This window comes from Arvicanthis niloticus, chromosome 11 (genome assembly GCF_011762505.2).
Source record: "Arvicanthis niloticus isolate mArvNil1 chromosome 11, mArvNil1.pat.X, whole genome shotgun sequence".
Taxonomy (NCBI): domain Eukaryota; kingdom Metazoa; phylum Chordata; class Mammalia; order Rodentia; family Muridae; genus Arvicanthis; species Arvicanthis niloticus.
In genome coordinates this window covers 46,973,702-47,000,288 of record NC_047668.1, presented here as the reverse complement: position 1 = coordinate 47,000,288, position 26,587 = coordinate 46,973,702, and the positions used below count along the sequence as shown (strand labels likewise).

The 26,587-nt window shown below is 43.5% G+C and overlaps 1 protein-coding gene across 1 annotated transcript in view; it reads left to right on the top strand.

The window, feature by feature from the left end:
* The window catches only part of Cyria (CYFIP related Rac1 interactor A), a 109,982-nt gene that overhangs the window by 54,486 nt on the left and 28,909 nt on the right, over positions 1–26,587 (top strand). The window contains exon 3 of the mRNA XM_034514139.2: positions 21,537–21,616. Within this exon, the coding sequence (XP_034370030.1) occupies positions 21,547–21,616 (70 nt within the window). The 5' untranslated portion in view covers positions 21,537–21,546. The remainder of the gene's footprint in view (positions 1–21,536; positions 21,617–26,587) is intronic.

The window sequence follows — 26,587 nt, the reverse complement described above, 5'->3', positions numbered from 1 at the left end:
CACTAGGCCATCTCTCTGTCACCAGATTCCCAATATTCCTGCGCCAGGGAGACATGGTGTACTGGTCCTGTGTGTTACGTGCAATGCCCTTTCGAACACATACACTTCCCAACTGAAGTCAGGTCAGCCATAAGGCACATGTTTTTCTCATTGGAAATAGGATTTTAAAAATTCGTCAAAGACACAGACAGGGTAGGGTAGTTACTAGGCCAAATGACAAAATCTATTCATTTTTCCCCTCTCCAAAACCATGACTCCATTTCTGGTAATCTAGACTTTAATAAGACTCATGATTCTCAAGTTACATATGGGCAGGAATTGTGTGTCCACGTTAAGTATTGAGTGTTACAGCCTTGAGTTCAAAAACTTAATTCCTGAACTATATATTATTTAGAATGATATTGCAGGCGTTGAAGTGGATCCTGCTTTGTTCTCTTTGCAAACTGATTTTGTACACAAAAACTGAACTGTCCTTTTTCACGTGAGACAATAATGCCCTCTAGTGGATTAAGTGCTTAATTGCAAGCTCGTCCATTTAAGGTCCTCCTATCACTAGAAATACCTAGTATAAGAACTCAAGATTATACTAGATGTGGGACCCACAATCCTGCCTCCTGTTCTTCCCAAAGAGTCCTTAAGCTTCATTCACTGTTTGGCCGTGGGTGTCAGCATTTGTCTGAGTCATCTGCTTGGTGGAGCTTCTCAGAATGCAGCCATACTAGACCCCTGTCTGCAAGCGTAACAGATTATCATTAATAGTGTCAGGGACTGGTGCTTGCTCATGGAATGGGTCTCAAGTTAGGCCAGTTTTGGGGTGGCTATTCCCTCGGTCTCTGCTCCATCACCTTTCTCTGTATTTCTTGTAGACAGGATAAAATTGGGGTCAAAAGCTTCGTGGGCCGGTTGGTGTCCCTATCACTCCTAGGGTTCCTGCTTGGCTGCAGGAGGTGGCTTCTTCAGGTTCTGTATTGCAAATGTTGACAAGTAAGGTCACTCCCATTGATACTTGGGTGCCTCCCTTTATCCTAGGTCCCTGTCTTGTTTTAGTGATGCCCCTCACCTTTCCACCTGGCAGTTGCATATTTTCATCCATTCTTGTGGCCATTTAACTATCCTATCCCTCCTCACGCCTGGTCTTGAACCCCACATTCCCTTCCATCCAGTTCCCTACCAACATCTGTCTTTTATGACTATTTTATTCTCCCTTCTAAGTGAGATTCAAGCGTCCTCTTTTGTGCCTTCCTTCTTGTTTAGCTTCTTTGGGTCTGTGAAGTATAGCATGGGTACCCTGTGTTTCATGGTTAATAACCACATATGAGTGCGTGCATACCATACATGTCCTTTTGGAACTGGGTAATGTCACTCAGGATGACATCCTCAAGTTCCATCTATTTACCAGCAAAAGTCATGATGTCTTGTTTTTAATAGTTGAGTAGTACCCCGTTGTGTAGAGATGTGCCACATTTTCTTTATCCATTCTTCAGTTGAGAGAGATCTAGGTTGCTTCCAGTTTCTGGCTATTATGAATAACCCTGATATGAACATAGCTGAGAAAATGCCTTTGTGGAATATTGGAGCATCTTTGAGGTATATGCCTAGAAGTGGTATATCTGGGTCCACAAAAGACCAACTGAGTCAACTAAACCTGGACCCTTGGGGCTCTCAGAGACTGAGCCATCAGCCAAAGAGCATACTTGGGCTGGACCTAAGCCTCTCTGCACATATGTAGCAGCTGGGCAGCTGGGTTTTCATGTGGGACCCAAACAACTGGAACGGGCACTATCCCAAAAGCTGTCGCCTGTATGTGAGATATGTTTTTTCTCTCTGGGCTATCTTGTCTGGCCTCGGTGAGAGAGGAGGTGCCTAGCCTTGCAGAGATGTGATGTACCAGGGTAAGGATATACCCAGTGGGAGTCTTCACTTGCTTAGAGGAGAAGGGAGGGGAGATGAAGAGAAAGGATTGTGGGAGGGGTTAACTGGGAGTGGGCAATGAGTGGGATATAAAGGGAATAAGTTAAAAAAAAAAAAAGAACTCAAGTTCAAACACAGCCACTTGAGTTTAGGGTTATGAAGAATTAAGTGATGTGCTTTGTGTGATATGCCTCACACTGGGCACAGTGATGACAGTCACTGGCTGGTCATCTGATCAGGCACACTTGACTTTGGTGGAGGCCTGGGTGGAAGTAGCAAGGAGAAGGGCCTCTGGGTCTCTGGGATTTCAGTAGCAGGACACTCACTGTCATCTCTGAAGAGTATGTGTCCTTACCTGGAAGAGAACTGTGGGCAATGCCCACTTGCCTGAAGATGGAGCCAGTAAGTACCATTCTGTGAGTCAGCCTGATGCCTTCACACGGCACAGCCAGAAGTGCCACCTGCTGACACGATGGGACAGTGTCGTCATCTATGAAACATTCGCTTGTTCTACCCTGTGTCGCTTGTTCTACTCTGTGTGGGGGATCGATGTGCATGAACTTAGACTTTTGACTTTCCATCCACTCTCGAGGAATGGCAGCCAGAGCTGTCTGAGCTCTGCACCGCAAACAGCTCACCAGACACATGCAAATAAATATGTGTGTGTGTGTGTGTGTGTGTGTAGATATTGTTTGTGTGTGTGTGTATATATATAGTGTATAGTGTGTATGTATTTATATGTGTGTGTGTAGATATTGTTTGTGTGTATATATATGTATATATATACATATATATAGTGTGTAGTGTTCATGTATATATATATGTGTGTGTGTGTATTCTGTGTGTATATTTGTGTGTGTGTGTGTAGGAGGAGGAGGTTAGTCCTATCATGGAGATAAAAGGCAAGGGTGAGGAGGGGTATTGAGTCTGAGTGGAAGTGAGGGTAGGTGGAGTTAAATATGAGCTAAAACATGAGCAGATCAAAATTGCAATTACACTTATCATTTCTAGACATTGTGGCAAAGATCACAACTTCGTCCAAGTAGATGCTGCCATCCCCTGGGCGATGTAAGTAGTTTCAATGGCCTCTGGGCCACTATTAAGAGTGCTGTGAATATCACTGCTTTGATACTTATAAAACAGTCGTGACTTGGTGCCTTTCTGTTACAGCTCACTATTATTAGAAAACAGGGAGACATCGTTTGAGTTCCTGGGGCTGGAAATGTGGCATGTCCTCAATGACTTTGAGAACCCCAGAGGGAGAGTGTTTCAGTTAGAGAAGCACTGTCTTAGCCTTTGGACTAAGTTGGACAATCCTGCTAGTGGAGCCTGCTTTGTGGAAATACATAAAAGTGATTTGTAGCTAGCATATTGGTACCTTTTATGATGTGTGATGACTTGGTTGTACAGAAGGGATGGGGAACAGCTTTCCTGTGGGTCTTTCTGTTCTGTGTGGTTTCTGTATTTCTCCCTCCTAGACATAAGCTCTCTGCACCTTGTGCGTCCTTTGTGCCATGTCTAGGTACATCATGGTACATGAAGGATGTGACTCTATCACCACCGTCTTTTTGAGGAATTTAAAATGCACCAGGCTGCAGGGAATCGACCAGCTGATGCTCTGCATGGCTGCTGTTCCTCAGCTCACTTCTTATACCCGAGTGGTGATCCCTCTCCGATTAGCGTAGCTGGTGGTTTGGGCATTAGGCTGTTTCAATTATGTTGGGAATTTGGGCATGCTCATTGTGTAAAATCTAGAGTGTTGGGACAGGGAAGTATTTCTGTGGCCATCTAGGTGCTGGGTTATAGATGACCAAGTCTGAGACTTATCAAAGTTGATGATCTTCTTAAACATCAACTTGGCCAATACATAACTGAAGTGAGGTTTTTTAAAACACAGTTTAATGCTATGACTTAGCGTCAGTGTAGCCACTGATATCTTTCTGGCACCAAAGGCCTGAGCCACATTTCTGACCTCCTTGTTGGGATGCAGGTTTTCTGTAGAACCAATCCCTAGCTAGCTCTCCTGGCCTCTCTCTTTTGGTACACAAGAACAGACCTACGGTGATGTACTGCCCTCATGAACACAACATGCACTTCCTTTTCTGCCCCTGGGATGACTCTCGCTCCAAAGGAGCCTCCTGTTACTTTTCTGAAACCCACATCCTAGTCTGGCACCCAAAAAGCTTGATCAGAGCTTCTTACATAATTTTAAAAAAGGACTCATACTCAAGTGTCATACAGTTGAATGCACAAGCTGTTTTATGGCTTCTTGGGTGTGGCTTCTGCAATGTCACTCTCCTTTCCTTGCCAGAAGCCACAAGCCATGTGTTAAGCTATTTTCTGTTCCTCCAAACATTGAGTAATAGTTCTGGAGTATCAGACGAGTGGCTTAACACAGTGGCTTAAAGTATGAGTTTTCTGGGATACCCTGTGCTCAAATCCTGGTTTTGCCAATTGCTGCCTATGACTACTCAACTTACATCCGTCTTCTTACTTGTAAGTCATAGGTAGCCCTGTGGGTGAAATTTGACAATATCCATGAATTATTCAGCACAGTGTCGATCAGAGAATGCATACATTGTATGGGACTGGGATTGTTAACCAGATCCCTATGTAAGAATACGTATTCAGTTTCATGTTTTCTTGGCTATAACTCAATACACATGAGCCATGTGTTCTGGCTGCCAAAACTTCCCAGTACCATCCTGGTCTTGTCAGTGGAAATGTAGGGCACAGATGGAGTAAAGATAGAAGCCTGATGTTTGGACCACACTTGAGGGCCTGAAGGCATAGTACCAGAACCTTGCTTTGATATGACAGGGGAGGGAGGAACAGAGAGAGAGAGACAGAGAGACAGACAAAGACAGAGAGAGGTATGTGTATGTATATATGTGTGTGTGTGTATGTGTGTGTGTGTGTACGTATATGTATCTATGTATACACATGTGTGTATATATAGATAGATATAGATAGATATGTAGATATATGTATACATAGATACGCACAAAGACAGATAGATATAAACTAGATAGATGTAAACATATACATAATGCATTATATATACATGTGTGTGTGTGTGTGTGTGTGTGTGTGTAATTTCCAACTGTGTCATGGGCTCTATTTGGAATATTTAAGGGCATATAAATTAGGAGAGATAGATATAAAAATAAAGAGTCCTGGGGGTGACATGTGGCAAAATACTATTGTGGACATGATAGGCTGAGTGCCACAGAAAAGCAAACTGAGCAAAGACCTGGAGAAAGCATTTCAAACATAAGGACTGCCAAGGATGAGAAAGAGCTAGAGGTGGGGGATAACCTTAAATGAACACAGTGACAAGGCCAAGGTAGCCAAAGCAGAGTACAGAAGCCTTAGCTGGTGAGCAAACTACATAGGATCTTGCTATTACGGTCACAGTACTTTTAGTGAAGTGGAGGCCCCTGAGCAGATTCAAGCTGAGGGGTGACTGGGGGTAATTTTCAACCCAAGGCTGTAGTAGCTAGGTGGGCGGGTAGCTGGGTGGTTGGGAGTGAGTAAGAGTAAGGCTTGGAGACCTGTGCAGGAAGACACCCAGGATGCTCTGGCAAGGGATGGTGGATTCCAGCTCGGTCTGTGTACTGGCTAAATTTGTGTATCAACTTGTCACAAGCTGGAGTCATCAGAGAGGAAGACGCCTCAGTTGAGGAAAAATGCCTCCATAAGATCCAGATGTAAGGCATTTTCCCAATTGGTGATCAATGGGGGAGGGTCCAGTCCATTGTGGGCAGTACCATACCTGGGCTGGTGGTCCTAGGTTCTATAAGAAAGCAAGCTGAGAAGGCTATGTGGAGTAAGCCAATAAACAGCACCCCTCCATGGCCTCTGCATCAGCCCTTGCTTCCAGGTTCCTGCCCTGCTTGAGTTCCTGTTCTGATTTCCTCTCATTGATGATGAACTGCGAGGCAAAAGTGTAAGCCGAATAAACTCCTCCCCAGGTTGCTTTTTGGTCCATAGTGCTTCATCACAGCGTAGAAACCTTGACTAGGATAATGTGAGACACTGGTAATGGGGGGAAAGGATTGAACTCAAGACCTGTCTCAAAAGTAGAGCTAAGCGATCTGTTGGCTTAGGTGTGGAGTATGGGATCTCTTGGTTTGTGTGGGGGATGTGGGATCTATGGGATCTGTCGGCTTAGGTTTGGAGTGGGGGATCTATAAGGTCTATTGGCTTAGGCATAGGGCATGAGATCTATGGGATCTGTGACTTAGGTGTAGGGTATGGGATCTCTGGGATCTATCTGTCAGCTTGGGTGTGGGGTATGAGACCCATTGAAGTCAAGTCCGCATCAGCACCTTGTACAGAGCATCTGGAAGCTCATTCAGTTGCCATCTACTGAGCTAGGGAAGACTGCAGGGGCTGGTTTCGAGGTGAGAAGTCAAGCCTTTATTTATGGACGAGTTAAGTTTAGGTTTCCTTTGAGAATCTAAGCATCACCTCATTGTGTGGACTTTAGGGGATGGGGACACAGTGAGTAACAAAATGGGGTGTCCTCAGCACATGCACTTTGAGATCTCAGCTAGAGTCCTCATAGATACCAACTGTGAAGAGAAACCGCCCCCTTTAGTCAGGACAGAACTCAGACTAGCCAGTCTTAAGGGAGATGCCAGTTGTGGCAACAGCCTCTCCTGTGCTTGACAGCAGTTGAAGTCATCAGTTACTCAGAGTGAAGTGCAGCCTGGAAAGGTTAAGTGAATGTTAATGAAATGCATTGATTAAGACTGTCAAACTGGTAAAAGACTACTCTGCTATTTCATGCAGGGTCTTCCTGCATCTGAATGCTATTCCAAGATGGGGAATTACCAATGCCTGGTGAAGCAGTGTGTCCAGGGGCATGTACAGAGCTGTCCACACCAACACGTAACACACAATGATGCCACGTCTAAAACAGAGGTGACAACAGTGTTAGGGAATCCAGACTCTGGGAGTTAAGGTCCCTGTTCTGATCAAAAGATGATGACATTACCAGTAGACATTGCATTTTCCTCTTCTGACTCCATATGAATGATGTGATCATGCCCAACCTATCGAAAGCAGGCAGAGAAGACCCCTTGTATCACCCTGACCAAGTGTCAGGCAGGCACTCTCTCCTTAGTATTTGATCTCCTAACAGCTTGGGTTCTGGGGTCTCACTCAAGACGTAGCCCCAGGTGCCAGACACATAGCTGCCAGCTCAACTCCTAACCCCTTTCCTCATCCAGGCTTGGGCTGCCTGGTCTGAAGAGCTTGCCTAGGGCTCAAGCCAGGGTTTTTACCTTAAAACATTGGTTTTGTTTGTGGGAAAGAGGGTTTCATGAGTGGCGTGAATTCAGGATATACAGCAATATGTGAAGGGCTATATGACTTGTCAAAAGTGCTGAGGCTACTATCGGTTGCAGGTGCAGAGTTCCTATTTCCCAAAGTTCATGGTCACGCCACTCTTACAGTGAAAGGCAAAAAGCCTGAGGTCCTGAGGTACCTGGAGTCTCGGCATCCCTGGCCTGCAGTTCCAGATATGGCCAGCAGAGGGAACCAGGCACCGAGTTTCTGGGGCTCACTGCCTGAAGCCATATTGAATGAGCCAATGTCTGCTGTGCGGACTCTGTGAGATCTAAATGTCTCCTTGGCAGGAAATCCGCGAGGAGCAAGACGGGGTTGTGCAAACAGCCTTACAATGTCCGTTTGTGTGTGAGCACATGGCTTCTCCCACGTCGCCCACAATGCTCTGTTTTGGGGGAGGATAATGGGCCTCTGTGGACCCCTCCGCCTTGTCATGCAAAGGGAGTGACCTGTGTTTGTCATAAATGGGCTCTTGTATGATTAATAGCCCTGTGAGTGAGCCCAGTGCAGCCGTTCAGCGCCCGCCTTCCCCTGGCGGTGGTCTGTGTCGGCTTTCTTCCCTCCGCGAAAGCAGCTGCTGCAGCTTTGACTGAAAGGAAAAGGACTTGCTCTCAGGGTGGCTGCAGTTCTACAGATGCAAAGCAGGGGGCACACACAGCTAGCATTTGCTTTGGGGATGAGCGGGGGTCCAAAAGCAACCTTAGATCCTTTACCAGCATTCTATATGTCAAAACTGAAAGGAAACAATTTGCTTTTTATGGACAAGGAAAACCTATCAATCTAGAGTAGAATGATGTCCCCATGGTCTTCAAAGCTTAGTGTTTCCAGGAAGTGATTCTCCTTTGTTTTGGGGTGTTTGTTTGTTTGGTCTAACCTCCCCTTACTTCCCTATTCCGACAGGGTTTGGTTTTTGTTGTTGGTAGTGGTGATGGTGTGCATGCATTTGTGGGTGTGTGCCTGTGTAACCTGGCTGTCCTGGAACTCACTCTATAGACTAACCTCCAACTCAGAGATCTTCCTGCCTCTGTCTCGGCAGTGCTGGGATTAAAGGCCTGGCTTTTTCTACCCGTTCTTAACAATGACTATTGGGTCTGTTTGTAATGAATATCATTGACTTTATTTTCAGTGACTACTTAGCCAGTATGTCTGGTCCATTTCAGAGCATGCCAGTAAAGCACGCTTGTCTGTCTAGACCCTTGCATGATGCACGGGTGCAGACAGGGTGTTACTGGAATGAAGAATGCGCTGCCAACGAATAGTAAACAGCCTCTTTAAAATGCATAGCAAGAAAGATTGCTAATTCTGCCTGGGGCTTGGGGTGGGGGTAGGGGTCTTTGAGGGTATTTTAACTGCCAAGTTAGACCTTCACAGGCAGAGTGGATAGGGTGCCATTAGCAAGGAAAGCACAGAGAAAAAAAGAAGCAAGAAGGAAGCAGAATTCTGTGCCAGGTCCATATTTCCATGAGCTTCTCCAGGTCCAAAATTTGAAAAGAAGCTTTGGGCCAAGTTTATGGGCTTTTAGGACACCAGAATGTCTTGGGCATTTGTACTGAAATAGCCATTGTTGGGTCCTGCTGGTCCCTGGCCCTGCTTGGGTCCTGGGGTCTCACTCAAGACGTAGCCCCAGGTGCCAGACACATAGCTGCCAGCTCAACTCCTAACCCCTTTCTTCATCCAGGCTTGGGCTGCCTGGTCTGCAGAGCTTGCCTAGGGCTCAAGCCAGGGTTTTTACCTTAAAACATTGGTTTTGTTTGTGGGAAAGAGGGTTTCAACTTGATGTGATTATTCCTTTCAGTGACAAAGACACAACCTTTTTTGATTCTGAATTCTCAAGTGAGATTTTGGTACTTTGGGCATTCTACACTCTTCAAACTCAATGGAGCTCTAATGTTTCTGGGACTGTAGTACATGTAATGGCTTTTCATGATGTTTTGATGCTTATGTAATGTTTGCGAACTCAGAGACCCTTTCCTATGGTACTACTTTTCCCTGAACCTTTACTACTTAGCTCATCTTTTACCTCCTGGCAGAAAGCTAGAAACTTCAAGAAAAGATGGGGGGTAGGTGGTGGGGGGAGGCGTGGATAGTTCTCAGTAAAGCATGAAGACCTAGGTCTAATTCTCACATCCCAGTTGAAGAAGACAGATGGGGTGGTGCAGGCTTGTGACTCCAGTGTGAAGGAGAGAGAGGCAGGCTGGCCAGCCAACCTAACATACTTGGCAAGTTCCAGGTCAGAGATTCCAAACAAACAAGGTGATAGAGCCTGAGGACTGTCCTACAGAACTCCACATTTACACAGACACACACACAGACACACACACAGACACACATGCAGATACACACACACAGAGACACACACACACAGACACACACACAGACACACACACAGACACACATGCAGATACACACACACACAGAGACACACACACAGACACACACACAGACACACATGCAGATACACACACACAGACACACACACACACACAGACACACAGACACACACACAGACACACATGCAGATACACACACACACAGACACAGACACACACAGAGACACACATGCAGACACACACACAGACACACAGACACACACACACAGACACACAGACACATAGACAGACACACACAGAGAGACAGACAGACACAGACACACACACAGACAGACACACACACAGACAGACACACACACATAGACAGACACAGAGACACACACAGACACACACACACACACTACATCTGCCCTTGGATTGAAACTAGAAATGTAGGTGTTTAATGCACCAGCCTTCATAGACACAGAGATACACACACACAGACACACACACACACACACACACACACACACACACACACATACACACACACTACATCTGCCCTTGGATTGAAACTAGAAATGTAGGTGTTTAATGCTCCAGCCTTCGTTTTACATGTAATCTATCTCTCATGATGTACTCAGAAACTGGTGAGTGATCTGAGAAGCCTGAGGTAGCTCATGGGAGAGGCTGAGGAAATAGTGCTGTTACTGTGACTGGTGAGAGAGCATTGTACAGAGGCAGAAGGGGATCCAGAGTAGTGAGTGGCATGGATGGAGGGTAAGGCCAGAGCCTATACTGAGAGAAGGTGGCAGATTATAGTTCTTGCCTAATGTAGTCAGGTGGATATGGGTGTCTTAAAAACACTAAACACAAGGATGTCGGGAACATAGATTGTGAGTGTATTATTGCTAAACCAAATTGCTATGCCTGTGGAAGTTCACCCAGATGTTTGGCCCTGTGGCTGAAGGTCAGAATTGAAATGACAGTATTTCAAGAGAAACAGAAGTCAGGGAGATCTCAGCATGGAGAGTGGAGGGGTGTGAAGAAATATCATGTGAATGTGTATGTCTGGACCCTTCCTAGTGATAAATAAAGATAGAAGAGATGGATGCTGCAGTATCTTTTGAGGAGGACGGTGTGGCCAGAGGTACACATAGTACACCTGCCTCTGTAACTCCCCTCTCTCCCAGGAGGAGGGTCCCATCTGTGCTTTTCTGGGAAAGAGCCTTGGAAAGCAGTGTATTACCACCACGGAGGACTGGTGGTCGGTGTCATCTCATTAGCTGACTGTGGGAGCAGCCTGGATTGCAGGGAACTTCTAGGTGGTCCTTTCATTTTCTAGACTGAAGTTGAAGCCATCTGAAGACAGTGAGAACAGCAGCAGGGTAAGTTCAAGGCTTTTCCAAGCCCAGTGCTCCAGCCTCTGGGGCTCCTCACCCCACCCAGGGTGCCTCTTTCCACATAGGATTCAGCACATCTGGCCTGGGTGGGCTGACACTCAGCTTTCTTAGGTAAGGAGCAAAGACTTCAAACTGTTTCCTGAGAGCCTTCTTTTAGATTCCGTGGGGAGACAGAACAAATTTGCTAATACTTTCTCAACAGCAGGTTGGTGCAGAGCAGGGTCCCAGGTTGATTGCTTTCATACTCGTTAGAATTAGGGAGGGGTGCATTGACTAAAATGAGTCTAATTTTGCCCTCATTTCTTAGACACTTTTTGCTGCTGTAATGTTGGTGTTTGTGGGAGAGTTAGCGATGATGAGGTAAAAGTCTATTTTAAAAAGCTGAACTCAGATATTGAAAAGGCTATTTTAGCCTGCATTTAATTGCTCAGTTCCATTATGGTCTCTTGGTGTGTGTGTGTGTGTGTGTGTGTGTGTGTGTGTGTGTGCGCGCGCGCTCGTGCTTAGAATTCCCATGGGTTGGCTTACAACTGGACTCCAGCAGCGTGGATTCCTCAGAGGATACCAAACCCTTCTGAGGAACACCTCAGTTTTAATGATTGTGAGAATATTCAAGACATTTTCCCATTTGAGCAATATTACTTGTAGTGTTCAAACATTTTGAAAACACATTTAAGCCATTAACTAATTTTTAGGGTCAAATGAAAGTGCCTAATAGACTCGGTTCTCTGCTGTTCCTCCTGCGTTCTGGAATGAAATTGTGTGTTGGATTCTTGGCAACTCATCCGCATCGGAACTGAAAGCCTTATGACTTCATCCCCAAGATGGCAGATTGGTGAAGACTCACCACCCAGCCCAGCTAGTTTGCACTGCTAATTTTTCTGGCAGATTCAGTTTCCTAGAGTTGACAAGCTGAAATTCTTTCATTGCATTGATGTAATCCACCCCCCCGCACACACACACACACACCAGAAATGCAGTTAGTTATATCATTTAAGGAATATAACTTTCCTTTCATTGAGAAGTGATTTGCAAGGGTACATGCGTGCATGCGTGTGTGCATGTGGTGTGTGTGTGTGTGTGTGTGTGTGTGTGTGTGTGTGTTACATGGTAAGGACCAGAGGACAACCGCAGTGCTGTTTTTAGGCTGGTTTTCCATTGGCTTTACAAATGCGTGCCACCATGCCCAGATTTTTCTGCATAGTTCTTGAGTCTTAATGCTTGCTAGGTATCTTATTCATCCCATTGCTCTGGACAGACACTATAACCACAGCAACTCTTATAAAAGAAACATTTAATTGGGGCTCGCTTACAGTTTCAGAGTTTTATCATCATGGCAGGGAACATGGTGACACATAGGTAGACATAGTATAAAGTAGCTGTGAATTCTATGTCCTGGATCCACAGGCATCAGGTAAAGAGAACCCCGGGGCCTGACTTAGGCTTTTGAAACCTCAAAGCCCACCCTTCAGTGACACACTTCCTACAACAAAGCCACACCCACTCTGGCAAGGCCACACCTCCTAATCCTTCTCTGCCTCACACTGGGGTCACAAGCATGCACTACCCCATCTGTCTTCTTCAACTAGGATATGGGGATCACACCTAGGTCTTCATGCTTTACTAACTGAGAGCTATCCAGGTCCCGTTCCCCACCCTGTCCCAATCTTTTCTTGAAGTTTCTAGCTTTCTCTCAGGAGGTGAAGCATGAACTAAGCAGTAAAGGTAGTACCCATAGGAAAGGGTCTCTGAGTTCCCAAACATTACATAAGCATCAAAACATTATCCAAAGCTATTGCATATACTACAGTCCCAGAAGTATTAATGCTCCCAAGTACTGAAATCTCACTTGAGAATTCAGAATCAATAAAGGTTATGAGGCAGAGATGGGTGGATGCTGGGACAGGCTGGCCAGCCAACCTAACCTACTTGGCAAGCTCCAGGTCAGAGACCCTGTCTGATATAAGAGCCTGAGGACTCTCCTACTGGGCTCCACATTTACACAGACACACAGACACACTCACTGATGACTAAGCATTCAAATATATGAGCCTATGGGGACCGTTATTATTCAAATCATCACACAAGGCAAACACAAACCCAAGGCGCATATTTTGTTTGTTTTTTGTTGTTGTTGGTTTTACAACCACCTATTATTTTGCATCCCATATGGTTTAGGTTGAAGCAAACAGAAGCTGGCAGTTTAATTCGCCTGCAGTTCTAAACAGGAAGGTGTTATAAATGATAAGGAAGGCTTATCATCTACTGTTATCATTAAGAAAAAGTATCTCTATTGAGTATCAGACTTATCAAGGTAAGACCCTTTTATCCGGGGACAGCTCCTGGGATGCCAGAAGAGGAGCCTTATAAGATAGTATAGGGAATCATTAAGCCTCCATAACAGTGACAGCCACTACCTTCCCAATTGTCCCACTGCCACCCTGAATCTTGTTGATCACCTTTGCAAGTACACGGGTCCCTACTGTTATCTAAAACTGCATCTTATCCTTGGTGTAACCCTATAACCCGCCAGCCAAAACCTGTCCACGTTTCTTCAGTCTCCTGAGGATGTTTCAGCACGGAAGGGAACTTTCTTTTCTTTAACTGCTAACAGTGGAGTGGACTGAAACAAGCTGACAGTGGGCGTATTCTCAGGAGATGAGACACACACACTTCATTAATGGGAAAGTATACCAGTCAGGCCAAGTATGGCACCCCAAGGAGGGTCAGGGGGTTGAAGCTTAAGTACCTTCTTTATAGGGGAGAGGAAAGTGGGATCAGTCATGTTCTTTGATGGAAGACAAAGTAATTCTCGGGAAGACAAATAGTCTAAATAGACAATAGTTCGAATGATATGCCTGGCTGTGGAGGGTGATGTCAATTCTGTTCTTTCTTTCTGCGTGTTAATTTTGTGGTGAACATGTGGAGGAAAAGAAGGGAACCTCAGCAAAGTCTCTTTCTGTGCTGCAGGAGGTAGAGGACAAGAGTAGCTGGTGGGAAGAAGGTCAGAGAGACCTTGATCCTCCTCCGGTTCAGAGTACACAGCAGGCAGAGCGTCTGTGTTCAGATGCTTGCTTGTAGACCTTGGCAAAAATCAGACACCGGTATTACCACCAGTATTCCCAGACTTAAGGCAAAGCAAGATAATGAGGTAGCAGTGCACATAAAGGCACTGTCCTGAGAGCCTGGAGGTCAGGTCCCACTTGTAGCTTTGCCTCAGTCCTGGGCAAGTCATTGTGTGTGTGTGTGAGAGAGCAGTTCCCAGATGTCCACATTTTATAAGCCAGTAAAACTTCAAGATAAACTCTGGGGAGGAAAGATACGACACTCACCTTCATTCTGTAAAATAAATCAAAACAGAAATATAGATGTGTGTGGTTAGAGTTGCCTCGCTGAATGGCTCCTGTTGTAGCCTTTGCTTTTCTCATTTACTTTGGGGGAACTGATGTTTGGGAACCCCTAGACAAAGTATTGACTGTCTGCCACCACCACCACCACCATCCCCCCCTCCCCCCCAAGTGCTAGGAATGCGATGAGGTGTTAGAGTAGCAGCTCTGCCCCAGGACACCTCACATTCAGAAAAGGCCATGAGGAAGCATGTGATTTTGGTCCTGAGCTGTGTCACAGGCTGCACATAGCTTGGTAAGGGAGCAAAGAGAAGCAACTTGCTCGAAGGCATAGGGTTTGTTTGGGTTGCAGTGAGGCGAGAAATCGGGATGGTTTTGGGTTTCTTTCCAAGAAGGCAGACCCTCCCCTCACAGCCGTTCTGTCTCTTTTCTTTCATAACCCACTGAGTGCAGTTAGTGCTGCTCATATACACATGGGTGTAGGACCATCCCCAGGAACATCGTCAACCTCCTAAGGAAGTTACCTCCACATCTCCTGGAAGCCATCAGCCGTCAGTAACTCACAAGCTGGGGAAGTGGGTACTGTGAGTCTGGATTGTAATGGTTTCTACTTCATGTATTGGTTGTGAGAGTTGAGCACAACGAGGCATGAAATGTTGTCACCACCTGCAAGCAAGTGTGAGCGTGAAGCTAGAGGGACACATGCAAAGGCCCTGGGGCACTGAGGAAGCAATAAGGAAAGTATTGCTCGTGGCTAGAGTGGATGGAGCAGGTAGAAGAAAAAAAGGGGGGGGGGGCAGAGGAAGTGAGCCAAGGCCAGGATTTCTGTGTCCATTTGGGTGTCTGTTGCCCTACAGACAGTGGGTATCCATGGGAAATTATGAAGGCTGCCGTTCAGAAAGGTTGTGTGGTAGGCAGTGCGAAAATGAATGGGGTGGGGTAAAGACAGACTAAACTCGGGCCGATTGGGCCAGATGCTCTTTGCAGGACACAGGTAAGCCCTACTGAGGGGATGCAGTGAGTAGAACAGTGTGCAAAGTGTCTGAATTTTCACACAGGATGTTCTGGTCAGGGGAGAACTGGGCCTACTCAGTCAGGAGGCATGGGAGAGACACTTCTAGCAAGGAGTACAAACCCTTGGGAGACAGAAGCACATCGAATCTTACAGTGTTATGTCTTTAAAAGGGGACACCCTGTTATTTCTGTGTAGGGAACAAAGTGTGAGATTGTGATACTTGACATCTGGGTCCCCTGGCTTTAATCCATGGACAGAGCCCATTTCTTTTGTCCTGTAAATTAAGATATTGAAAAACAAGGCTCCAGGGCTTCTGTCCAGTGCCTTCTGGAAGAATTGAGAAGCATTGAGACTACAGACCAGGAAGTCCAGGCTCCATGTGCAGTGCCTGAGAATGGAACCCTTCCTGTCTCCCAAGTCGTGGTATTCTACTCTGTTAAATGAGCCTCGTAATGTAGATATCCAAAGCTCTCCAAGCTTATGCTGAAGACGAATGTGACCACATACATTATTGACAAAGATGTGGTGTCATATGAATATATGCCCTTCATAGGAATATATGTATCCTGGCTTGTTTATGGTTTATGAACTGTGTTATAGAAAAAAAAAACTAAAGTTATATCACTCATAACTTTTAGTTCCCAAAATATGGAGCTACAGATGATGTGAGTCTTTGATTCTTAAATCAAAGACTGCACCAAAAGACAAAATAAATAGCCTAAGTTCAAGAAGACTGTGGTTTGTTCAAAGGGCTAGCAAATACCACCCTTTCTGGTGGAGAAGCTGATTAGTTCCTACCTTAGATGTTTCAAAATAACAAAACAACAACAAAAAATTTAAAAAGCTGTTGCAAAACCAACACTTTTAAGACCACAGTTTTGTTTTCTTTCTCTGCCCTTGATCACTCTTGAGTCCTTGCAGATTTCTAGAACGTGGTTCAGTATAGGAATTCATTTCCCACATCGTCATAACTTTAAGAGAGAGTCTTCTAGATGATTTTCTAAAATACTCATCTCCTGAAAATTGAGCACGGAGATGTTGCTATACAGGTTCACAGGTCACATCGCCCCACAGCCCATATTGTGCTGTTTGTGGAAAACAAGTAGAGTGTGCTTGTATTCGCTATGTTTCTGTTGCTTGGATAAAACATGATGACCAGAAAGCAAATTACAGATTTATGGTTCCAGAGGAATAAAAGTCAATTGTGACGGGGGGCATGGCAGAGGAGCAGGAAACTAGGGATGCTGCCTTCAGCTTCGAACATGAAGGCAGGGAGAGCCAGCTGGAACTAGGGTGAGGCTATGAACTCTCGAAAACCCAAATACGTGAGCCTACGGGTGACAGCTCTCATTATAACCACTGACGACATCCCTTAGACTCTGGACACAGCTTTTTAAAAACAAGCCATAATTGCTTGCGTTTGGCTTTATATTCTAGAAAGACAGCTAATGCTGGCATTTAAACTTTTTCTTCCAAACCAAAGTAGAATTGGAAAGTGTGTGTGTGTGTGTGTGTGTGTGTGTGTGTGTGCGCGCGCGCGCGCGCGCGCATGTATTAATTTTCTCCTTTTTTGAAACTGAAAATGTTAGCAGTGAATAATTTCTCTTGGAAAGTTGTGGATTTTCCACCAAGTGATAATAGAGCCAGTTCTGTAAATGTCAGTTGAACTGAGAGCCAAGAAAGTGATAATATAAAAAAAAAAAATTGTATATCCAAAATTGCCAGCCCTTAAAGATGATACTTCCCATGTCAAGAATATGCAAATTATCTTTCCAGATACCAGCATGACCAGAGGAATACCATGTGTTTTGACTGTTTGGAGGGATTTAGGCCAGTCACCCACTTTATATACCTTTTAGTCCCTAACGCCTAATATCCCCTAGATGGAAGAATTCCTCTCAACCTATGTTCCCCAGATGCCTCTGTGGGGTGGGGGCAGATTCCTTCTTGACTGAAACAGACTTGTCTAGGGAATGTTGCCCCATTTGGTTCATGTCTTTTCTGAATTTCTGAAGAATATAATCTTCCCTGAAGACTATAGTGCCACTGAGCAGACCTAATGTAGAACAAGCATATTTGGTGTCCAATAGAGACTAGAGAGTCTCTCCATAGAAAAGTAATGTATGTTTGTAATAATATCATACCCTTCGATATATACCTGACTATAGATTTTCTCATGTCCCCAGACAGGGAGCCCTGGAGAAATCTGGTGTGCTACTTTGTCTCCAGTGGAGAAAACAGCTTGAACTTTGCATTCGAACATTTTCAAAGTCAAGTGTGAGACTTTTAAAGTTATTTGCCCGTTACCCATTTTTAAACCTTTCTTCTGCTGTCAATCAATGTGAACATAAACATAGGTTCTTGCAAGTTGTTGTAAGAGTTGAACAAATAAAGTATGGGAAAGCTTGTAAGCAAATAGCTGGCACTCCATCAAATGCTGAGGTTCTTCATACTATTATTAGTAAGTACCAGGTAGATATTATTTTCTCTCCATAAGAACCAGATAGATACTATTATTTCCATATATTGATGGATAGTCAATGACCATCTTTGAGCACTTCCTATGTGTCAGGATGTGTTTATGGACTTTTAGCTAGATTAAACTCCTGAATGCTAGGCTATAAGTAGTCTGGGTATCACCTGACTTAGATCAGGGCTTCTGCCTCTGCATGTCCTATGCATGAGAATGCCCAACATAGCCTTGGTCAGTTCTTGAAGGGCAGTTATGAATGGTGGCACGTTTTCTATAAAACCAAAACGCAAGAACAAATTGTAGTCACGTTGTTCTCATATGACCTTTTTTTAGGAAGAAGGTTCCTCGGGGGCACTGCACGATCCGCATTGCTGTGTTCTCTATGACGCAAGCTTCTGCAGCTGGGGGAAAATGACATACAGATGACAATCCTTGAAACAGGAACAGCGAGTCATAGAAGGAGGGCGGCCATTAAGTCACTGAATAGAGTGTGCAAACCAGATTTCCCAGCTCTGCAGAGCATACCCCTGGACTGCCCAAGCATGCAGCTCTGCTACCCATATGTCTGCTCTGCCACAGGAACTGTGACTCAGTGTATCCTCAGATATCCTCTTTGAAGCAGCTACTCTGAGCCAGAGGGGAGTTTTCCTTGTCTTCATTTGCTTTTAGCCATGATGTCTATATTTACCCACTGTGATCTTCATAGTTTTATTTTTTTGAATACTGAATCCTGAAAGGGACTATTTTTACTTCCTGCTCTTTGATTCTGCAAAAGCTCACATGCAAAATGCCTTCTCTAGCTATTTGCCCAGAAGATTCAACTTCGTGTCCTGCTTGCTTCTCTATCTATCTTCATGCTCCTGCCGAGCCCTTCATATTCCTTTTGCTCACACTTAAATATGTCAGCATCTGAATCCTCTAGTAGGATGTGAAGTGTTATTCTTTTATTGAATGGCATAAAGTATGTCTAGTCTCAAGTATTAATCTATCTTAAGTAAACTATCTCTGTAGCACTGTGATCATGAAGGAACTGTTTGAACAGAGTAAAGAGGCTCTGCTATGAAGGATTTAGATGAGGGGCCTTTCTAAGAGGAGTTCAGGGTTCAGTTTTTAAAAGGTGGTAGGCTGTGGATATATCTCAAAGGCTCAATGATATCATATTCAAAGCCCCGGGTCTGATTCTGAATATGTGAATAATAAATAAATAAATAAATAAATAACAAATAAGAAGACGATTCTGCTTCGTGACCATCTATCTAATGCACCAGTTCACTTGGTAGACTTGCATAAATGAGAGTAAAATCTCATGTATTATTGACCAAGAAAAAAAAACATAACAGGCATCACATCTTTTTCCCATAAATAAGATGAACTGAAATACTTCTATAGAAACTTAGGAATCTTGCTTCGTGTTTGAAAGTCATGCTTCCAAGATTCCATAGGAACAGAGTTAACTCCTAATAGTGTTTCATGCCTCCAAGTCATCCTTTCTGAATTGAGACATCCCAAATGTTCCAGGTAACTGGCCATGGCTGACATGAGAATTGTGTCCCAAAATATTTACCATAATTAACCAACCATCTTAAATAACCTTACAAAGAGTTAGACTTTTACAGTTAACATTTGGAGATATCTTTACATTTGTTTGTTTGGGGATTTTATAAAATTCAAAGGTTTGGCATATTTCCCAGGTCAGGATTCTGGCAGGACAATCATGTATAAAACAGGAGTTCAGGGGGAAGGTGAATCTGAAATATATTCATCACAGCAAAGTAGAGAAGTTAATAATATTTAACTTCCATTAAATTATTAGGTACAAAAGCCAGCTACTATTAAATGAATCATCTTCCTGTAAGAACTGGAATTGCTCGTAAAAATTAGGTCTAAGAGGACTTGAGAATACCGCCTCGTGCAGAATGGACTGTACCAATCTTGAGCTTTACATCTGGCAGAGTTTGTGGTTCATGGGGCTTGCTCAGATATATTTTCACGGGAAACGTGGTAGAGGCAGGGGATGAAAATCAGAATGGCAGGAAGGATAAGGAGGATGTTTCTTCAGAAGAGAATTATAGGGCATTCCTCCACTGGTCTTCTCTGGAGAACTGCATTCACCCTACCATACCCATCTTCCAGGAGAAAATCCCGAGTGTGTCTGAAGGCTGTTAGGATAATCGTGATGGTGGTGATAATGACAGTAAGTACTATCATCATCTGTAAAGCAGAAGTAGATGAAGACCTCGTAAAGAGCTCAGGCCCTGACATGCTTTCAGCCCCATAAATACGTTGAATGAGTGGGATGTGTGGGTGAGTGGCCTCCCTGGAGGACAGTTAATGTCTGGGACTGAGAGCTGTAGACAGTTTGCTGTTCACTTCAAAAAGTAACTTGTACCCATTCTCTCCATTTTAGGTTGAGGGCTGTAGATACGAAGCAGAGTTGTGTTTCTCTGGTGGTTTTACCTGCACTAATACATGTCTGAGGCTACTATTCCTTTCTTTTAAAAAAACATTTTTTTCGTTTTATTTATACTATTATTTTATGCGGATGAATGTTTTGCCTGTGTGTATATATGTATATACCATATGCATGCCTGGTAGCCATGGGAGTTCAAAGATTCCCTGGATTTGGAGTTACAGACAGTTGTGAGTCACCATGTGGATACGGGAGTTCAAAACATGTCCTCTGCAAGAGCAATGAAGACTCTTAATCCCTGTGCCAAATCCCCAGCCCCTTCCTTGATCTGCTGTCTCATTGAAAATGGCTTTCTTGATAATATGACTTTCTTTTAAAATAGTGTTCACTGTTATTTTTGTGTCTCTGTGTGTATGCATGCTCTCATATGTAGAAGTCAGGTGACACCTTAGCAAGTGGAGTTGATTTTTTTTCCTTTTACTGTGTAGTATCTGGGAATTGAACTCAGGTTGTCAGGCATAGCAGCAAGTACCTTTCCTTTCCTGAGCCATCTTACCAGACCAAAGCTTTACAGTAACTAGTCTAGGAGTTACAATTTGAACAATCTTCCTTCTTATACACATCAAGAGAGTCCCTGGAGCCCTAAGTCTGTTTCCTGAACTCCTTCTCACAAACTTCAGGAAATGTATGGTAGGCACAGCAACTTACCCACTGAAGCCTCAGCATTTGGGAGACCAAGGTGGGAAGATTGTGATTTCAGGGACAATATGGAGTAAATAGCAGGTCCTTGGAAATCTAGGCTACCTAGCAAGTCAGAGAGATGGTAGGAGGAGGAAAGAGGAAGGAAGGAAGGCAGGGAAGAAAAAAAAAAAAAAACCAAAAGAACACAAGAGAGAAGAAAAAAGAGAAACCCTGGCCATTGCTGGCAGATATTTTAATGACAACCTGTCTGTCATACTTGTCCAGTAATGTGTTCTATGCCAGCAGGAAACAGAGTGAGGCAAAAGTATCAGGTTTATGGTTTCGGAGCTTATAAAAGGAAAAGGAGCATTTTATAGATATAGCCAAATTCTGCTTCAGAGATGCCTAATTTCTAAGAGGATACTCACTTCATATTTTTAGTGAGTGCGATGCAGGGTGCAAGTGTGTTCTCCAGAGGCTCGTGACACACACTTCCAACACTACGGTGCTTTGGGGAGACCCACTTCAGAGACACTTATCACCCAGCAGCTCAGGGATGAGCTGTGAGGTGGCACTTCTGAGTCAGCTTTTCACATCCCTGATGGAGTTTGCTTTTGTGTTGTCTTCCCTAGGTTTGCTGGCATGGGAAACTTGCTCAAAGTCCTGACCCGGGAAATTGAGAATTATCCACACTTCTTCCTGGATTTTGAAAGTAAGTCCCAAGCACTATAATACAATAATGAAAACTATGCCCTTGCTTTGTAGCTTGTTCATAGGGAAATTATAGAGATTTCATATGAGACTCAAACCAAATCCAAATGGTACCATGCATTTCTTCCTGACATTGTTTCTAAACCATTTTCCATCACCATTTCTTTATGATTTTTAGAAACTCAAGGAAGGTTTATTTTAATTGGTTCATGATTTTCTTTGATTTCAAAAGAATTAGCTTTGGTAGGATATACATAAATCTTAGTGTGAATATTCCTTGATATTTGGTAAGTAATACTAGTCCACATTCCAAAGAAAAATGGCAAGTACATTATCTGTCATGGCTTAGCATTAAATATCACTATTCCTGTAAGGGAAAAAGTGACCACCACCGGAAACCAGACTTATTTCTTATCATCGCTGTCTATTTTATGTATTATTTGATTGTATAAAATTATTTCCGGATTTTTATATGTCCATTGCATTTTGTCCAAAAGAGTATTGTTCGAATTTTTATGGTCAACTTGGCACAACTTAGAATTCCCGTATCTATTTTTTTTTTTTAATATGGATTCAGGTCATGGGGCTAGTCTTCCTGCTTTAAACTACAACCCACAATATCCAGGGCAGCTGGATAGCTCTTATATACTCACATCTACTGCCGGCTTTAACTTGTTTGAAACTTTAATTTGTCAAGTATTTATATTTTTAAAAATGGTTAGAACATCTTTACATAAAGATTAAACTTTCTAACAGTTTTGTTAATTGAATCCTAGAAGACCTTTCCAAGTTGTGCAGTGAAAGCTCTCTACAGGTGTTGTGTGCTGTCCTTGAAAACATCTCCCGAACTCATGAATTCTGATTAACTAAACCCTTAGTTGTGTTTATTGAAATATAATTCACTTCTGACCTAACTCAGTGCCTCCCTACTGTTATCTTTTGACTTGGTTAGGTTTAACAAGGTCGCATTTCCGCTTGGTTTGATAAGGATTTCAGCTCAAGAGGTGAATTTGCCTGTGATTCTTCTGAAGTCTTTGTCTGTCTGTATGTGTGTGTGCACACATGTGTGCATATATCTTTGTTAAAGTGAGATTCATCAATGATAGCCTTTAATAAGTTTTCTATGATCTTAATCACCTTACTTAGTTACTTTAACTGTCCTTTCCCATTTTTATAACATGTAGTTTGCATTATTGAATTCAGTGTATACAGTAGTTAAAGGTAATGTTAAAGACTCCATTCACAGTTTTAAAACCCAGAGTAATCCATGTCCTTTCTTGCTGGGAAGCCTAAATGCCACAGGCATCTGCTCTGGCTCCCACCTACCTGCTAGAATTCAGTGACCACCACTGCCTGTCTAATTGTCTTGATTTTTTGGCTTTGATGCCAAAAGTGCCACAAATGTTGAGTTACTTGTCAGGGTTAATCTTCAGAACCTTGAAAGAGTACAAATAACACCTGCAAGGATTTAAAACAGTTGTTTCCAACTGCTCCTCCCTTGGGCTCAGAGATTTGCCTTGGAAAGCCCCTCCCTCCTGCCTAGCAGGAAGGGTGGTATGGAGAGGACTCAGTTCCTTTTCCCTAAGGTAATGACACTCTGATCTGCTCAGATGTGTGTTTTGGACACTGCGTTACTATTTAAGGAGAAATCTTGGGAGCTAAATCATATATTTGGGGAGACTGAAATTTGATGTCCACGATACAAACATTCTCTTTACAGATATTGTAATTTTCTTTTTCAAAAAAAAATTGCCTGGTGCTTTCTTTTAGGACTATAAATATAACCTAGAAATAACATATAAATTTAGAGAAATATACAAATTTCTGCTTCTTTTTCCATGGAGAAAATAAGTCAAAACCTCTTTTGTATTTTCTGAAAGGTTAGTTTTATTTCTCTAAATTCTAGGAGGGTACTTAACTGAGCTGAGGTCAAACAGGGAATGATTAGGAAGGTGATATGGGAATCTGGGTCCCTGTAGCTCTTTCCCCTCCTCTACTTTTTTGTCCCCAAATGCTCATCACAGCAGCTTCTTTGAAGTCCCCTACATCATTCTGTTCCTCACTAGGAAAAACATGTCTTATTCCTCACCAAACTAAACACATCTCATGAAAATGCAAAACAAACACATTATCTTTATCCTAAATATCCCTGCCCTCCCATCCCCCACCTGAGACAGGGTTTCTCTGTTTAGCCTTAGCTGTCCTGGAACCGGCTCTGTATACCTGGGACTAACTTAGAGATCGACCTGCCTCTGCCTCCCAAGTACTGGTATTAAAGAAATGCACCACCATCACCCTTGGCTTAATTGTACTATTTCTTAAGAAGGTTTTCAAGAAAGAACAATGATGAGTTAGAGAGGTGGAAGATGATTTTAGGAAGGGTTTTCCCTTGAGTCTGTGGGTTGAAAGCCAATCAAGAGAGGGTATGCTGAGTATAATATGACTTGTCAGCCATACACTAGCAGAATGTGGAGCTAAATGAGAACTGACAGATAGATAGAAAACTAGATAGACATTTACTTGAAGACATTCTAGGAGACTTTAGAAAGGCATAGCATGCCACGGGAGGACAGAAGGGACTGGAACTTGCATCTTGTCCTAGAATTGGAGGACTATAGAAGGAGTAGAATGCATATTGCAACAGGTGGCGATTTAATGGGCTTTAAAGAATGACAAGTTTTTCTGCAGGCACAGATGGGGTGAGGAGATGGAAACAGTGTGATGAAAGGCACAGAGATTAGAATAGAAAGAATGTGTTTGAAGAACAGCAAGAAGCCCCGTTTAGACAGAGCACCAAAAGCCTGTTGGGGAAAAGGGGAGGGTGAGAGGCTTGAATGGAAGGCTGGTTGGGTTAGACGTTGATGGGTACAGTTGTTAAACCGAGGCAGGAGGCCTATACTTACATCTCACATCCAGACAGAAGAGCTAAAATCTCTACAGGAAATGGGACAACAGATGAGAGCCAAATAGATGAGAACTTCAGGCCCTACACCGAAAGGGACAGGAGTGGGGACAGGGTCCTGGAAAGATGCCACGGTAGATAGTCTACTATGTTGAGATTCCTGGGGTCAGAGCCTGGTTCCTACTGTTTCCTGACCCAACAACCAGCCTTAAGTTGAGCAGGGGTTTTGAGTATCACATGAGCATTGGGGTAGATGATGGTCTTGTAAAAAGAGAACACAACAGGCCAAATCTGGGCACCAGGGAGAACATAAGAAATGCAAATGGGTCCAAATACAGACACCCAGAAGTCGAGGAAGAGAACAATTTAAATGGGAAAAGATGATGGTTGAGTAGTCAGGTGTCACCTTGGGCAAGAACATCTGGGACTTGTTGCTTTCTATCTAGGGGCTGGGTGATAAAGAGTTAAGGAGTGAGGTGTGGAGAGAGGAAGGCAGGCTGAGCAGCACATAGTAACAGCTTAAATGAATTCAGCACGTCTACTTTCCGTGTTAAAGATTCTTTTTGAAGTCAGTGATGGGATATAATTGAACTGGGTCAAAGAGACATAATTAAGCTGGGTCAAAACATAATACAAAATTAGATACATCTGTCCTTGGGCTCCTCGGTGGCAAAGATCTCATTTAAGTTCCTGTTGACCTTTGCAGTGAGTTCTCCACTTTATGCTCATAGTTTTCTACAGACCCTCCATATCTTTTTTCATTGTTTCTTTCATCCTTTTCTCTCTCTCCCTCCCCTCTTCCTCTCCCACCTTCCCTCCCCCTCCCTCCCCTCCTTCCCTCCCTGCCCCTCCTTCCCTCCCTCTCTTTCTCCCTCACCCTCCTTCCCTCCTTCCCTTGTTTCTCTCTCTCTCTCTCTCTCTCTCTCTCTCTCTCTCTCTCTCTCTCTCTCTCTCTCTCTCACCCCTCCTCACTATGCCTCCATTTCCTCTTTGAAAGCCAGGAGTCAGGGCAGGGCTGTGGGGCTGTGAAAGATGAATGAATATTGTTTCATTGAGTGATGGTTTGCAGGACATTGTGCGAGAAGAATGCCTGAAACCTTATAGCAGTTGCTCAGTTGGAGCCTCCACATTGCCCAAGGTTGACAACAGGCACATAAGTGGTTACAGTAATACCAAGACTACAGAGATTAGAAACATCTGATGAGCTCTCTTTTATAGAGGCAGCTGAGCTTCACCCCCCAAAACCTGACTCAGTGGTCTAGTCTGTAAGGATCTGTTCTGGGTACATCTAATACTCAGCAAGTTTGGTCACCCTGTTTAACTAATACATCCATTGTGTTTGGTACCAGGGAAGCTACAGCAAGCAAGCTTTTGAGTTTGGAGTGATATTCTCCAAGACAGTAAAGTTCAAGTAGCTTAGCAAGGCATAGTGGTTATATAACTGTGACCTTAGAACTCAGGAATTAGAAGGAATATTGTGAGTTTGAGGCAAATTGAGACTTTATATAGTAAGTTTACGGACACTCTAAGTTACAAATTAACACTGTGTCTCAAACACACAAACACACACTCATATATACACACATACCCCCAAACCAATGACAGTATCAACACATAATAATTATAATAATAAAAACAATAACAACAACAATAATTAACTATCTTAAACTATTCAAGAGCAACTCACTTGGAAAGAAATTTTTGTCTACAAATAAACAATTTGATCTATCAAAGATTGCTCTGAGATCTGAGCAGACATTTCTTTAACAAAGATAAGTATCCATGGGAAAGGAATATTCAGTATCATTAACTAGGAAAGAAATCCAAGGTAGAACTACCATGAAAGAACACCCACTAGTATGGGTGTCATCAAAATGGAGATGATAAAAGTCCTGACGAGATTATGAAGAAATTGGAGTCCTCAGGCAAGTAGGGCTGTAAAATGGTAGTTCTGCTTTGAAAGACATTTTGAAGTGCCTCAAGGTTAAGGTTCAAGTTACCATATGATTGGACTGTTGCTGTAGATGTCCAATAAAATGAAAACATATACATAAACTTGTATTTGAGTAC